This window comes from Lepisosteus oculatus, chromosome 10, assembly GCF_040954835.1.
Source record: "Lepisosteus oculatus isolate fLepOcu1 chromosome 10, fLepOcu1.hap2, whole genome shotgun sequence".
Taxonomy (NCBI): Eukaryota; Metazoa; Chordata; class Actinopteri; order Semionotiformes; family Lepisosteidae; genus Lepisosteus; species Lepisosteus oculatus.
Genome location: NC_090705.1, coordinates 37,254,375 through 37,271,342, shown reverse-complemented (window position 1 = coordinate 37,271,342; position 16,968 = coordinate 37,254,375). Strand labels below are relative to the sequence as shown.

Sequence of the window (16,968 nt, the reverse complement as noted above, 5' to 3'; positions counted from 1 at the left end):
AGATCTCTTTAAAACACCAGCACCCAAAGAAGCTGTTAGAGGCTCATAAATTCAATTAAACAAATCAGAGCTTGTACACTGAGTCTTGTTACAAACGGAGTCCTGCCAGCACTCCTCACAATGTTAATTAGTTTTTTTTTTAGATTTTTTTAAATTCTTCCATACTCTGTGGTTTCAGAGAAGTCTGAATATCGGTCGTTAATTTTCCAATCGATACATAAGGAGAAGTACTTGGGAATGAAAAACGCATTTCAGAAATTGTCTGAAGCATAACTTATCTTAAACCTGTTCAGTGATCAGTACATTGCAAGCATTTCATGGTTATCAACTGATAATGTCCAAGAAAAGCGGGCAATGAAAATTAAATTTGAAATTATGGTTTCAGAAGAAATCTGCTTGATCTTTTAAACGCTACTTTTAAATATTTCATAACGTTCAAGTGTTGTGTTTATATGTTAGATATTTATGTACTGGGCGGTACGTTTAGGTATATCTGAGCATTGAGAAATTTGATGGTTGAGTCTGGCCTCACCGATGAAGAAATCTATCACCCACCCCAATACCTGTTCGTGAGAGGTGTCTTTAGCGCCTCACTGCCTACGACCATGAACAGGTTATGAGGACGCTCATACAGTAGATAAACTCTTCGAGTCATTTTTAAAAAACGATTTATTATAATTATAAGGAGAAACATGTAGCCAGAAGGAATCGGGAGACTATAAAATAGTACAAGAACAATAGCATTCTCCATTGTCTTTATTTGCTGTTGTTTTTTTACAGATGTACGAAGGTATGAAGGAATCTGAACCTCAATGCACAAAATCACCTTTATATTGTCGCTGACAGTTGACAGCACCGCACAGCTTAACAAAATACAAACCGTGACAGTTGGTTTTAGAGATTTTTTTTAATGCAAAGGCAAATTCCACCGGTGATAATAATTGGGTCGCAGCGAGTTCGCGGTAACTCAGCACACTCAGGGCATACACGCCTTCACTCAATGAAGCACAGGGGAGCAATTTAGCACGCCAATTAATCCAGACAGCATGTTTTTGGATTTAGAGAGAAAGCAGGAGCACCTGGAGAAAACTCTCGTCACGTGGACGTGGACATGGACACGAGGAGAAAATGCAAACTCCACACGCCCAAAATGGACTAAAACATTGGACCCTACACCTCTGAAACAGCAGAGCTAACTGACGATCCACGGTGCTTTCCGATGATGATTATGACGTTATACTGTACATTATCATATTTGTAATGATTGAGGCTTTGAAATATAGTTTTTAATGCCTGGAAACTCTGACATACTGTAGATTTTTATTAAAGACAAAATCTTAAAAAAACGAAATCTTTAACGGTTTTCTTTTTTATTTTGAAGTACTGTAGGATATTTGCCTGTGACGGGTAGGGACGCAAGGTGAATTATTACGTTACTGTCTTATAGTTTACTGCAGTTTATTAAATATCTGTATTCATCCGTCTGTTTTCTTAATACGTGCGGGTTGTTTAATATGCACCCTGCACAGACGACAGCTATAGTATGTACTGTACGTGTATCTATGTGTTGTTGGGGATGTCAGAGCGCATGCTATAACATTAAAGAATGGATCCAGCTACAGATGTCAGATCATGGGGCTGTAGCCTGTAGATGGCACAAGCGTTCTTCTGTAGTTTAGCATTAACCCCAGGAACATCGCATTAGCTTCCAACTTTAATAAGACTGGGTGTGGGTATCAAACCTTCATGGATATAATACACATCTCTGCATTGGAGAAATATGTTGATTTTATAAATAGCTATGCGTTTAGCAAGTATATAATTTAATAGTCTACTAGCAGGTAAACGATGTACATACAGTACAGACTCCAAACCACATACACTTACTGTGCATTCTCATAACTTCATTTAACTCGACCCTTCCATTGTTTCATATATTACAAACTGAAGTTATTCGGTATTATATCATTTATTAATTCGACTCCTTGAACACTGCATAACCCAAGACTGGAAAACTTTAATGTCAGTTTTGGTATATATTTAATTCATTTACACGCGGGAACATCCGTCTTTATTATTACCGGATCACTTGCATAGGCACTATTGATCTCCAGAAAAAAGAGCACTTGAATTTGATAGAGAGCACCTCCCTCCAGCTGCCCGCACGCCTCCTTTGCTTGAGTTATTTGTTTTGGTTTTATAGGCAAATGATTGATTGTGGGTAGTTAATTGAACATATTGGCATGATTACCAGTTAAGAGAGTGGTGTTCTGTTTGATAGAAGAGAAGGGGGAAAAGTAGCTGGAGAAGAGCTAAGACTTAGTGCCCCTGTTGGCGAGATGGTTGAGTCCTCGTCAAGGTTGCTGTGGTATCCCAGATACACCATTCACTTCGAGCTGTGCACCAACCACAGCAGCACCCACACTGCGCCTGGCCAAGGAATAGAAATTAACTAGCTTGATGTGAATATGAAAGCAATTAATAAAAAGGAGTTTTACGCCAGGTCAACGGAATTGGTCAAAATTTTCAAGAGAGGATGTATTAAATGTGGACGAATGGACTTATTTCAAGCTAGAAAAATGGGGATTAAAACTGGAGTTATATTTTGGAATCTCGTCTTTCTAATGATGATCACATGTGTGCAAGGTAAGTCTACTCTCTGTTGGATTTCTACATGTTTACAGAATAGTGTGTTATATGTTTTGTTTGGGGATATTCGGTTGTGCTGCAAAAATGCGTGAAAATAGGCTGGAGTTAAGAAAACGCATTTACTTGCCAGGCTTGGCGTTCAATGCAGGCATTGAGCTTGGGCTCAATAAATATTCTTGCAGTATGCTCAAGCGGATACGTGAGTTGCTTTGTATGCCTATTAACTAGTGAATTGTTCGTGAATATCCCCTATTGCGTTTAGGTGAAATCCTTCTAAATATGACCAATTCTGTATTGCAAATAATGTGTTTATTGTCACCTGGACAATTACATTACTAACACCTTTTCAACTCTCGTTTATTTTGTAGGATCCTCACATCAGACATGTATAAGTTAAAACATCAAAGTCGCCCCAATAATCGACGAAAAAAAGCTATTTTGGTACAATTATTTAGCGTATGCGCTACGCTATATGCCGATTGTTTCAGTTTTCAACTGAAACCTGTTTCCAATCGTAAGGTAGCACACTTCAATCTGTTTATGCTCTTCAATATCCCATGGGAACTCGTGCCCAGATTAGCTGATTTTATAGTGAAAATAATGAAGAAAAACACAACATAGTAAAGTCGATAACGTCACATTTTTTCTGTTCTTGATATATTACGCAGCCTTTAGACGAGGCTATATATTCTAATTGGATAATTGAATACTGTACATGGTCATTAACTTGAAACAACGAAAATGAAAAATCTTAACATCAGACTGCAAACGTTCTCAAAAAATCAGACGTGGATCCCTGTTCGGTGCAGAAAGAGGTTCTTAACTCGGGTTCATACAGTTTTAACTGTTGCGCGTATTAATAGCTCCAACTATTGAAATAATGAGATAACTGAAATAATTTGGAAACTGAAACTCGTCTTATTCTGATTTTATTTCACTCATTAAGATATTGCTACAGCATCAAGTAAAAGCCAAAATGCAAGAGACATCAGAATCTGGACCAGTTCTGCAGACTGTAATCGCTGTATTTTCCTGGAAAGGTTCATTTGAATGATATATCGGTTTAAGCCTGGATACTACGTAACTGATTCACATTGCTTACGACTAAATTAAGGTTTCACATTGGCTGTATTTTTGCTTTTACTAGTTGAAAATCTTTATTGTAGCACTTGCAACTGGGTATGCTACATAAAAGCAGCATATTTGCATTCCTTGGTGATGACAATTGGGGTTTGATTAGGTTGGGGGTTTACCTCATGATATACTATCTGGACAATATATTTCTTGGTGCTAACCACCTGCCTACCATTTTAGTTTACATCCATATGTCATTAAACATTGCTAGTCTTGCGTTTGCGACCTGCACTTTTTTAATGGGAATTTCAGACGCACGAATATCTCGTGAAATGCGCTTTCTGTATCTTTAAATTTATAATCTCTATCATGGCATTCAGTTTACAGCTTGTAATATTAAAGTACAGGAAGGAGTTGGAATTTCTTATTGCACAATCCTTATATATTCATATAATAAAGTGTTTCATTCGTTTTTTAAAATAAAAATAGGGATTTCTAAATATTAAATGTTTATTGATTAAAGTGTTGTACACTGCGGTCACCGTTAGTGCCTGGTTGATATCTAACGCGTGGTGGCAGTGTAAGAGATTATCGAAAATAATTAATAGGCTGTACCACATACATTAAACTGCCATAACAGAGGGAAGGTACAGTATCCTTCCTTATGAGCTCTGGTATAATCGTTTCCCTCAGTTGCGGTGTTCTTGAAAGAATTCTGAAGTGGCGTAATACGTTTTAAGCGCTATCTGCTGCTGTATAGAAAAGCATTTAATTGGCATATTTACTTAGGTGGAGGGGACTGTTTTGTTTGTTTAGAAAAGATCAGTAGACAAAGCAGGTTTGAGAGAGAACCACCTTCCCTCTATTGCTGAATCAAGAATTGGTGCTGTTGCTGTGGAAAATGATACCCATGTACCTCTGATGTTGATCGCACTGTAAGCGAGAGAACGTATTGCCCTACCACCGCACACAACTTCACTAAAACGCGTACAGTTTGATACAGAAAAATGGCTTAATGGCTCAGTGATGGTTATTTAACAAGATTTTGTACAGTACATATAGAAATGAAGAGCGTCTGGTAACCAAAGTAGCGTGCTACTTAAGAAATCAGCAACGGAGTGAAATGACACACCTTCTAGCCATTCGTCGATGGAAGCTCCTGTACGTGCATTGCATAAAAGACAAACTGATTTCCCTTCTCGTTGCCGAGTGGCGTGCTGACCGCTCTAAACTGGCAGTTACTTTCAGTAGCCTCTCCTATTATGAGCGTTTGTTCTGTGACTGTGCAGTCACCCAAATACGGGGTCCCACTTGAATCGGCCTGTAATATTACCTTATATTGCTTCATTCAAGTTTAATTCCCACATATCCAGTTCGTGCGCAGCTAAGGGCCGTAAAACAGATGAAAATAATTTAATGAAATGAATTGGTTGGTACAGTACCATACTGGACGATAATAGGCAGGCACCTGAATTCTGACTTGCACTAAGCTGCAGCGAAAAAAAAAGTATACTCCTCAGTGAATGAGTGTTTCTAATCTCATGCAATAGAGTAGGCAGTGACAAGCTAACACAAGGCGTCGTCTTTATATTGTACTGTACGTACAGCATCATGCTGTGAAATAATTTTTCGTTATTAATTATGAAATGTTTGTGCTATGGGTAGAATGTAACTGATAAAATCAGATTGTTTTGTGCCAAATGTGATTTTTGCGTCAACAGATACATTTTGTGTGAAATTATATTGATTTCAAACTGGGCGACAGCTTGCTCTTAAAAGCTTTATACTTTGGTCAAGATATATTAATTTGAAAACAGTCAAGATTTATCAGAGAAATACTATAGATTTTTTTTTAAAGGAAAGTAGTTCCCTAATGTGAATATAAGTGATACGACACTTTATGAATTAAGTTTATTTCAAATCTTGCTTTAGTAGTGCATATCTGCAAATCATACTTTCAAGATGCTCATATTCAGAACCTTTTTCAATTAGAAGATTGAAATCTGGCTTCTAAAGCACCCACAGAAGAAGATTAATACCCAAGTAGCTTCCACATGTGCACTGTTTTGAAGCTATGACAGGTGGCACCATTTTCTTGCAATTTACAATATGTGATTCCAATTGAACATTACAAATTGGATAGTGTCATGAGGTGGAGATGGGAGATTGAATTGTTCTAAATAGGAGAAATATAGCCTTTTGCTTTGTCATTCTTCAAAGATGGGGAAAACATTGCAGTAGGGCAATTTAACCAAATAAGTAAAAAAAAAACTGTCTTCAGTTTCTTTTAAGTGATAACCCAAAGCTCAGTCGTGAAACATATTTAAAATTTACAAAGCATCACTTTGTTAGTAACTGATAGCAAAATGCATATTCAACCAATATAAAATCCATGCAACAGTGGCAAGTTCTCTACTAGACTGTATATAAAGAAATTTGATTTCATTCCCAGTAATGCTGTGACACTAACCCTATGTCAAGTAAGTATTATGTGCTCAAGAGTTTTTCAAGTTTTGATTTCATATTTCTTTCAATTTTTAATTTTATATTTGTTTTATATTACAATTATTAATTCCTGATTCTTTTTTTATGAGTCTTGTTTTTTCAGTGCACTGTGTAAATGAAGTTTTCCACATGTGCTGAGATTTACCAAAAATAAGCAGACACCCCCTGAGATTCAATTAGAGTATTCCAGTAACATAATGAGCACATGGATGATAGCTATTAGAAGTGGTGAATGCCGTAGGAGGCGCCAGCATTTAGAAAGCCATGACTCCAGAAGGATGTTCGCCAGAATTAATGGACTTTGAGTTGGTCATGTGGTTGGTTGGTTGATTGGTTTGGAATTTTTGGAACAAAGTACAGTAGGACAACAATTATTTTCTGTGTTTGGCTCGTAATAGGGTGAGCTCATAATATATTGGCAGTTTATCTCCCAAAAGTCTAAAGATTAAGCAAATTGTTCTGCAAAGATGTAGACAAGTCTTGAAAATCACTTTAAAATCATGGAAGCAAATATGCACAGGATAGTAGTTGTGTATGAGGTGTTACCTCCTCACTCTGAGGCATATTAGAGCAGCTCCAAGGGGACAAATGCATCCCCTGGTTCATGAAATGTGCAATTTAATTTTAATTTGGCTCTTCTGTCTTTTGGCTGTTGTCATTTCTTTCTGGTGTTTTCACATTTCTCCAATAGAAGTTACACTTAGGCATGCTATTCCCACCACTTATTAACTAGCCATGACAAAACATGATCTGTCTGTAGTCATAATTAACAGTCATGAAAAGAACAGTATTTGCAATATGTCTAGATTCCTCAGGAGAGGCATAAACCTTGGTATTTCAAAGGCCATGAAACTAAAGATTATTTTAAAAGAAGATAATTCCCTATCTTGCAGAGAAAAGTAGAAGGAGCAAGGATGATTCTGGCCTTACCTGGTCAGGCTAGATCTACTGGAAAGAAACCTTCATGAGAAGGTGTGAGCTACTGTACCTTCAGGTGATACTAGCAAACCCTTCTCACCTTTAAGTTAAATTGCTTCATACTATATGTAAGAACTAAAGTATTAGACTTATCTGTAGCTAGAACCACTCTTTATTTTATTCTTGATTATCTCCTGGATTATCCTTTAAGCATTTATTGAAAGAAAGGTAGAGTTTATTTTGACAGTACCCTACCCTGCAGTTGTCTAACCAGCCAGAAAATTTGCTGCTGTGTGCTAGGCAATGATCTCTTTCTGGCTCTATCTAGACAAATACAGGCAGCATTATCACATTCAGATACCAATTTAACATTGCTAATTGGCCAAGGCAAAGTCATTGGGGAAAATGGTCTGCAATCAGAGCAGTGATCTCTGAATTATAGGACTCATCTTGCAATCCAGGCAATGACTGAGTGAACCCAGTCTGGTTCCAGAAATAACATGACCCGTGAAGTTTGTTTATCTAGCATAACATCATTTGCAAAGAAGGAAAAAAACTGAGAAACTATAATCTTATTGTAATGAGTCTCCACCAGAAAGAAGGTCTTTATCATTAGCAACCTATAGCCTGAGGGAAGAAGTTGGATTGATTTTACTCAGTCTGAACTGGAACAAAGTAACCCTTCTTAGGTCTTTAGCTGATAATTTACAGGGACCTAATATAGACTGGACTATGGTGAGCTATAAGAACCAAGACTAAGGATAATTTTCATATAAAAACCGAGGAACATGAGTGGTAAGGAATGTATAATGGCTCAGAGATGCAATCAAAAGCTCCATTGGTTTCATAGTGAAAAGCAATATTAATGCACTCATTAGGATTATTTGAGAGCTGTTAGCTGCAATCTTAAATTGGATAAAAGCATAGCCTGTCTTATTGACTTCATGGAGTCAAAACATTTTTTTATCTCCAAAACTAATTAAATGATCAGGGGCTACTATTAAAGTTGAATTATTTGACCTACAAATGCATGTGATTTAAGTATAGTATAGGTGACCTGTGTATAGTAGGAGCATCATTCTTCTGGCAATCTAATAATTCAATTAATATTAAAATCTAGTTTGTTAATTTTATTTCTAAAAGAGAACATTGACATTGCATCCATTCTCTCAGCCTGATTGCTCATTTCAAGCATGCATTCCATTTGTTTAAATATAGTGTAGCTCATCATCAAGTTCTTTTGCATAACCACTTTAATGTTATCAGTTACCTTGCTGTAAGTTTTAACTTAAAGTATCATTAAAAGTTTTTTTGAAAGGTATCATTTTGCCTTGCATTCAAGGTTACAATTGTATTTTATTATATGGAATATATATGAAATATTATTAGCCCCAGCACAAAGAAAAGTGTGAAGAGCATCCTTGTGGTCTTTGACATTGTATATGGACTATGGTTATTCCTTCATTGAGAGCCTGAAGCAGCTGCCAGAGCAGTAGCACAACTTGTCCCACTTGATGCTTGATTAGGTTAAGATCCAGTGATACAGCAAGTCAATGTTGATTCCAGTTTGAATCAGAACATCTTGAGTGACCTTTGACATGTGCTGTCTGTATTGTCATACTGAATTAGTAAGGTATTATGCAGAGATAGTGTAACTACTGAAACACAGTTTTAGTAAATATGGTCTTTTCTGGGTCATTAGAAGCAGTAATCGAGACATGGTGAAAAGGGCCTGTGATCAACCATTTGGTTGCTCTTTGGAAGTCTCATTGTAATGGATGGATTCACTGTTAATTTCATAATTGAGCAGTATCCAATCTTGGTCCAGGAGAGCCTGGATTTCAAAGTATCTTTGAAACACGAGCACCTAAAGATCTGGGATAAGATATTAAATGTATACAAATGGACCATTAATGGACTGCTTTGTGTTATGAAGAGTAGAGCTAGATTGGAAACCTGGAGACACACTGGCCCTCCAAGACCAATATTGCTCATTCCTGCTCTAGTTCCTTTACTTTGCCGTATTACTCCAAGCAACAGTCCTGGTGTGTTTCACTGAGCTATGTTATCATTGCAGTATGATTAAAGCCAGCGGCATTGGCATGTCACCTATATTAAAACTCACAAGTCCACATGGGTTTCCATGTGTACAGCATGCTAATAAAAAGCACTGATTCTGCCAAAATTACTGCAGTCAACTTGCAATTTGCACAGGGTATAGGGATTTTTTGAACCATGTAAAGCATGTAAAACCCTCTACTAGCCTTTTACAGTAATTCAAGATACTAAATATAAGTATAAAAATGGTAAATAAGACACAAATTGGGGGGAAAAAATAAATTCACAGACGGGTCAGAATGTTAACTGATATTGCTTCATTACTTTTCCCCAGCATTTTCAATTCTCTCTGCTCATACAGTAGTGCTTTTTAGCCTCTGGTGGACATTGCTGACATCAGCAGTTTTTCACAATATTTTATGTTTTTAATGCATTCTAGGTTTATGATGTGCTTGAAATGTATTTAACGATATATAAATGCAGGAACACAAGGTGACAGTTACTAATACAGGTCATCACGGAAGGCTTCCAGCTTCTTGGAGCATTTAATAATATCCTGTTTTCGTATATAGAGACTATCTTGGAAATATGTTCATTCACCATTAATATTTTTAGTTTTATAAAGAAATTTAATAACTAGCCCCATTTCATAACCTGGAGGTCATTTTTGCTTTCATTTTTATGTGCATTTTAATGATCAGTATTGTAATACACAGTTCATAAGTGACTTTCTGTTTTCACAGTAATATGAAGTTTATTGCTTTTTCTCATCCATATTGGTTTAAGTAGTCTTATTAGTTTAGCAATGAAAGCAATTGTGTGTGTCAGAGTGTGTAACATATGAGTGAGGTTAATGTTTTGCTGAGCCTTGTGTATCTTCATCAGTGACATCGACAGGAAGACATACAGTAGCTTCATTATTTTACCCCAGTGTTATCTCTCTCTGCCCATAGTGCTTTCTAGTTTCTGGAGTGGACATTGCTAATATGAGCAACTACAATATTCCAGATTCATGATGCGTCTTATAATGCAAATTCGTTTTGTTGGGAAGAAGATATACTTGATAGATAAACAGTTCTGATCTGTGACACAAAAACACTGAGTAACTATGTGTGGATGAAGATAGTTTTCTGTCTGTCTTCTCTGTACAAAAAACATTCTGTACTGTTTGGACATCCAGGGTATGCCAGATTTCTATTCTTGAAATGCACAGTAACCCTTCTAGCACTTGGATGCAGAACATTGTTTTTTGTGGACATATCCAGTTTCCATGTAATAATACTGAAAAAACTACAGAAGAGTAGGGCCGTTCAGGCACATCGAGCTCTTTTTGGTGCTACTAGCTAATTGATTGGAAGATCCCATTTAACCGTTTCATGAAACACTGCTGTAGAAGCTTTGACAACTTGGTTGGATAGGTTGTTCCTGACTTCTACAATGCTTTGTGTAAACACACCTTTTAACTTGTGACACTTTAAATACACCTTAATGTATAATAAATTATAATCAAAGTCACAAAAATATGCCTGAGGGCGTATGTTTTAGTTTTAGAAAGGAATTACTTTCTTTATCCTAATTGGACTGCATGCACCAAAACTGTAATTCTACCTGTCAGTGCACTTTGTTTTCCACAAAAATAATTTACAGTATATTTCAGGAACAGTGAAGGATCCCTAAAAGATCTTATTCATCATTAGATCAATAGTCTATTTAATGTTGCGTCAATCACAATATTCAAAATCCTGAAAGGCATTGAAAGTCACCTTATTGAACTGCTTTAGATAATGACTGAAACAAGAACCAAAGGACACAAGTGGAAACTATGTGGAAGTTTGTTTAAACTGCAGAATAGGAGACACTTATTTACCCATAGGAATAAGCAACAATATACTTAACAATATTCTGGAAGCTACTATAAGACTCATGTTTTTTTTTTACAAAATAGCTGGCTGAGATCTTTGGATCGATTATCTACTCACTTCAAATGAGCTAAAGGCACCAAATTTAGGCCTATTGGAATATTTATTATTTAAATGTGTTCCATCACGTTTGTTTGTAGCACTGACTATAGCAAGCCTTCTCTAGCATGTCATGGATTCAGCCACACACTGTGTTCACTTGTTAGTGTTTTCAACTCTACACATTTCCATGGTCTAGGAAGGACCCCCGAAAACGTCTTTTTTTCTTAAAAAGAAAATACAAGGTTTCTTTTTAACAGTGTTCTCATTATGTCAGTGTCATGTGTCCTAACATAAACAGGGACCACAGAGACTTCAAGTAGCCTTGCTGGGATCCTTTTTAATTTTTAGATATCAGCTGCTTTATCTTCTGAGACACTGTATAATGTTGCTGACAAGGCATCCATACTGCATATCTCATTGCACTTACTGTAATTTTTAAGACGAGAGTCTCCAAACACCACCACTTCTCTTTTGCTTTTTCTTGTGTTTCTGGTAACATGGTTACTGATTGTATCAGTATCTGGGACAGTGGTCTCCTGGGAAGTGTTGTCTTGAGCGTCCAACTAAGTCCTGCCTGACCATTTCCAGTTTCTGGAGAGGAACAAAATTGTTTTGCGATGTGATGTTAAATGATACTGCCTGGAAAGACTGTTTCATCCTTAATCCTTTGACAGACTGGGACAATTCCTCTCTGTCAGTTTCTCTGATTTAGAGCCCTGTCCATTAGGGTTCAAAGCTCCATGCATGCAAGATGTATGGAAGAATAGGATTCTGTGGCAGTTTTCACAGATGTCATTTCAATTTTGAAGAAGAACTATGTTGATCACATCACATATTTGAAGGCCATTATTGTCTTTAATATTTTATATTGTTAGGATTGAATATATTTTTTCTTAATGTTTTTGGTCTTCTCATTCCTTGGCCTTTAGATAGTCAGAAATGTCCTGTATTTGTGTTGTGAGGTGCTCTGGCATTTACAGCAGCAGTTGATGGTTTGGCTGAGCAAATTACAAATGTGCTTAGTATTCCATATCCTCTGAAGTTTAATAGAGGATTTTTTGTTATTCTCTAAAGTATTGCCGTTCTCCGATCTCCATTTTAGATTCACCTTAATATCGCATGCCAATTATCTGCACTTCCCTTGTGCAACTTAGGGGGAAAAATTAAAAGTTCATGTCCCTCCCAACTAATTTAATTCTGTCTGAAGATTGAGTTTCTTCTAGTTTGTACTTCTTATTAGCACTGGCACTTGTTTTACTGTGTAGTTCCATGTTCAGCTTTTCATTTTAAATATGTCACTATTTTTTGTGTACATTTAATGAGTGATGTTCTGCACTTTAATCCCAGCCATTCACAGGCAACTGTGACTTCAGAATCAAACAATACCAATCTCTGTTATGTATTTACAGTACTTTTTTTCAGAATATCAAGCTTTAGATGGGAATAATTCAGAACTAAACTGTTTTTCAAAGCTAGAGCTTTCTGTGAATATTCTGTGTGGTTGTACATAAAGTTGCATTCTACAAAATTCTTTATCAGTGTAAAGTTCATTACATGGACCTGCTTCTAATAAAAAAAAGGTAGACATGACAAGTAACATTTTTCCCCTGGGATCTATCTTATTGCATTTACTGCTTGTTGACTGCTTCTTGCCTGCCTTTTCAGAGACTCATAAGATATACAAAACCCTGATTCACCTCAACATAGAGGTACTTTATTTAAGCGGTAGTTAAGCTGCCGTGATACATCTATTTTGTGATTCCTCACTTAACTTTAAAATTGAATTCTTCAAATAGCAATTTTAAATATACTTTTAATGATGTCATTTTTGAAGTTTCAGTTCTAGACTGAGGTGTGCATAACCCAGGCAATAAAGCAGTGTATGGTTTGTAAATCAAGTTAATAAATGCTTTTTTATTTTGAAATGCATCCAGAACAGACATTCTGCTTGACAGCAAAAAAAAAAAAGAACTTTGTCACTGGGATAAATATTTTTCCTTTTGACAGTGGACGCAGCTGCCAGTATCTGGGTCTTCCTATTAAACGCAATGACCATTTAATAAATCAAGTTCAGCATTTTAGACCAGTAATTTCACAGGGAAGGTAGCTGACGCAAGAGTGTTTTCTTAAAGCTGACTGCATAATAATCCAAGTAGTTGTTTTTTTTCTATTCTAAATAGAATATCATGTCACTAGATGGATTATTGGTCTACTGTTGTTGTTTCTTGTTTCCATTTTTGAGTATTTAGGTGGTTTTCAACAGTTGGTAACGTTCAGTTATTCTGGTCATGTTAATCATTGTAGAAGATTAATTCTGAAGGTGCAATATTTTTATTAAAAACCAGTGGGGAACATTCTGGAGGACCAGAATGACATTTCATTAGTTGTAGTGTAATGGAGTTGTCTAATCTTTGAACATTGTTACTGGTTTCGTATTTAAGCATACTGTACAAGAGTTTCTGGTTTCTTAATGTTCCATAACAGAGTGCCAGGTATAGTTTCACTTTTTTTCTTTATTTATCCTTTACAAATGCATGGCAAAGACCATTGTCTGGGGTTCAGTGTCCAATATCCATGTCTTTAGCTGGTGCTTGGTCCTGCTTTATTACATAGTAATGGGCCATACAGTATGTCATTGATATCACATGAATGAGTTTGACTGGAGATTATCTTGGCAGGTCCTCTTTTGATCCAGTCAGTGACACTAATTGTTGGTGATTTGGGGAAGTTAACAATGTGGAGTTAAGTTTATGGTACATCTGATTATCCTAACAAGTAGCTCAGTTGTAATTATTTTTACGCATGGGCAATTAAAAACTGGCAGTGCTTTTGGCCTTGCAAAGTGAAACACTTGGGGACAACTACTGTATGTCTGGATCATTTCATCTGGAGTAAGTTAACCAAATGGATAGAATTTCAACAATCCAGAAAATGATTGAATTCATGTTTGAAGTGATCAAATTATGAGTTACTTTTAAGCTTACACTGCATTACTGAAAAGTAAAACCATCCAGTAATGTGAGGTACTTTTTTATTTCATTCATTCTTTTACTTTGACACTGGTTTTATTATGTAAATATGTACTATATGTAGTTTAATAAAGCTTAGTTAAATAACATCAAAAGTGTACAATTAATTTTGTTGATGAAAAGGATTTATAAATTGTAAACTGGCCAAAAATTAAAGAAACGATACAGCACATTGGTAGTAAGTCTTTCTTAATTTACAGTGCAGTTATACCTTTAATATATTCTGAAGGCTATGGTCATCAGACCTTTAACATCTAATGTGAAGTGACAGCACACTGTCAATTGAATTGAGTTTATTTGTAAAATCAAAGTTGAAGGTTTTTGAATATTTGAATTCTATGAAAACCTTAAATTCCCGTGTAACAGTGGACTACCTGAATTCTGATCCAGAAGTTCATTTTTATTTTCATTGTATACCAGGTATATTAAACACCGTCTCTTAGAACCTTGATTCACAATGGAGTCGGAGCCTGATGCATTTATTTCAAATTTCAGATTTCTGCAGGATTGTGGCACAAGAGAGAATTTGCCTTTCAACAAAATGGTGGTTGTTACAATGTGGTACTCAAACATTCTCAGGAGATTAAGATGTGTTTATACTGTACCACACTTTATTTTATCTAGAGTACCATGCACATTTTGAATAAATGTTTGTTTCTGGGAATGCCTTACTAAGTAGATGTTATATCACAAAAACTGAAACATGTTCTTGCTGGCTGTAGGTATTAATTTCATTGGTGTTTCAATAAAAATGCCACTTTGAATATCTCCTAAATTTAAAAATAATGTTGAAAAGGTGGAGATGAATTATATATTGAAATTATTCAGGAGAAATTATTTTTCAGTATTTTCAAGCTTTATTATTACCTTACTGTCTAATAGTTTAGCTCACTCCATACATTTCTACTTTTACTTATGCAGAATTCAGAGTATTGATTAAAAAATGTCAGAATGACAAATATATACACCAAATGTATAAAAAGTTCTCTCTTTGCTTTTTAACTTAAAATGACAGCTTGTGTTCTCAAACTGATAAAATGAGGAAGTGCAGGCAAGATCTTGTGACTCACCCACCCTTTGAGTCTGTTCATCATTATGACAGGTTACAATCTCTGCATTGACTTAAAGGACGTTTGGTACTGATTGGAGGAGTTGGGTGTTTCTCACTTCCATCATCACTAGTGTACAGTTGTTGTTATTGTGAAAGGAGCTGAGTAAGGTCTGCTTGAAGAATTTTAACCCTGATTTTAGTGACACTGTGTTGACCCCTTGAGGAACTATGGTCCCAGCGGGTTCATTGACATGAGCAAAGTTTCAAATCACATCTCCTTGAACATAAAGCTCAGCCTGTGCTTGAAAAACATTCCTGATACTGTACATTCCACAAAATGGGCAATGTTGTACTATTCATAATTTTTTATCTGGATATTAGGAAATAGAGTCATACTGTTATTTTTTTTCTCCTTGGGGTAAATGACCCATAGATTGGACTCATAGATTGGAATGCAAAGTTTGTGAATTCTTAATACTGGTCCTTGGTTGGAAATAATATATTTACATTGGAGGTTGCAGGCATTATTAAATCAAAATGAGCAAATGTTGTGGAGTATTTTTTCCCAGTAGGCTCCTGGTGAATATACAGTACCTAAGAGACCACAAGGATGTTATTTTTAGTACTGCGTACAGTATATTAGTATACCATCAGGGTCAGACACAAACTTATTTCTATACTATATCCCGGTTATTTTTGAATGAAGTCCTTTGACCTTTTGGTAGAAAATCATTTACAAGAGATTGTTCTACAACGTAAAACTGTCTGTCAGTGGATGTATTACTTGTAAAGTTGCAAATTTGAAATAAAGAGCTGTTCACACTATATAAAAGACCAACGGTGTAGAGCAAGTGACCTCCTTGAACTATTTTTCTCCCGCATCTTGTAAAAACCTCCATCACCTTTTTTTTTTAATCATGATATGTTTTATTGATTATAACCTTTCCCCTTCCTGGAGTTTTTCTTTTTAAAACACTGTTCTGGCTTGTTCATCTGGGAGTCAGATTTCTGCCTCTTCACAAATAAGGGATCATTAGGGACTTGCCTCCAGGTGCACTACATATTTATATATGCAGCCTGGAGCAAGTGAATTGGTGAATGTTTAGAGGAAAGCAGCAATTTAATGAAGATCTTTGATATTACCTTGATATTTAATTGGTTTTATGTGCCGTCAAATAAGAGGTATCCTTCAAATCTTTAATCAAATGCATTTAAAATAACAGTTTCCATATACCTAAGTGGTAATAAGAAAATATTTTGATTTCCAAAATATTAAAATGATTTACTGTAAAAGGTATGTGACATCATATTATATTCTGCTTAAAATATTTTTATAGAAATGTTTTAATTATTGGAATGTGATATTTCCCATGTACCACATGCACTGAAAATGGGGTAAAACAATCCTTTTGCATAAATATTATACATTGATGATTTTAACTCTTGCATTCTGGAGATGTTCAAGAAAAAGGGCCTTATTGATATGACATTTAGTAAATGAATTCAGCTATAATGTACTGTATTTCTGAATACTGTAGTCTGACAAGTAATAGTCCACAATATTAATTTGTTTGAAATGCAGAACTTTGTGTCCTGGCTGAAATGTACAAAAGGGTGGCCCAGAACAATATGATGGACAGCAGCAGTGGCACACAATTGCTGGTCCAAGGTTCAGTTCCAACTGAATTAATCTTTTCTTTGTTCACATGGATTTTCCCTGAAT

General features: G+C 35.8%; 1 protein-coding gene across 11 annotated transcripts in view; it reads left to right on the top strand.

Annotated features, from left to right (window-relative positions):
* The first annotated feature begins 2,410 nt into the window (after positions 1-2,410).
* The window catches only part of csmd3b (CUB and Sushi multiple domains 3b), a 553,423-nt gene continuing 538,865 nt past the window's right edge, over positions 2,411-16,968 (top strand). For all 11 annotated transcript variants that reach the window (XM_015357110.2, XM_069195150.1, XM_015357108.2 and 8 more), the window contains exon 1: positions 2,411-2,646. In XM_015357110.2, the coding sequence (XP_015212596.2) occupies positions 2,469-2,646 (178 nt within the window). In that variant the 5' untranslated portion in view covers positions 2,411-2,468. The remainder of the gene's footprint in view (positions 2,647-16,968) is intronic.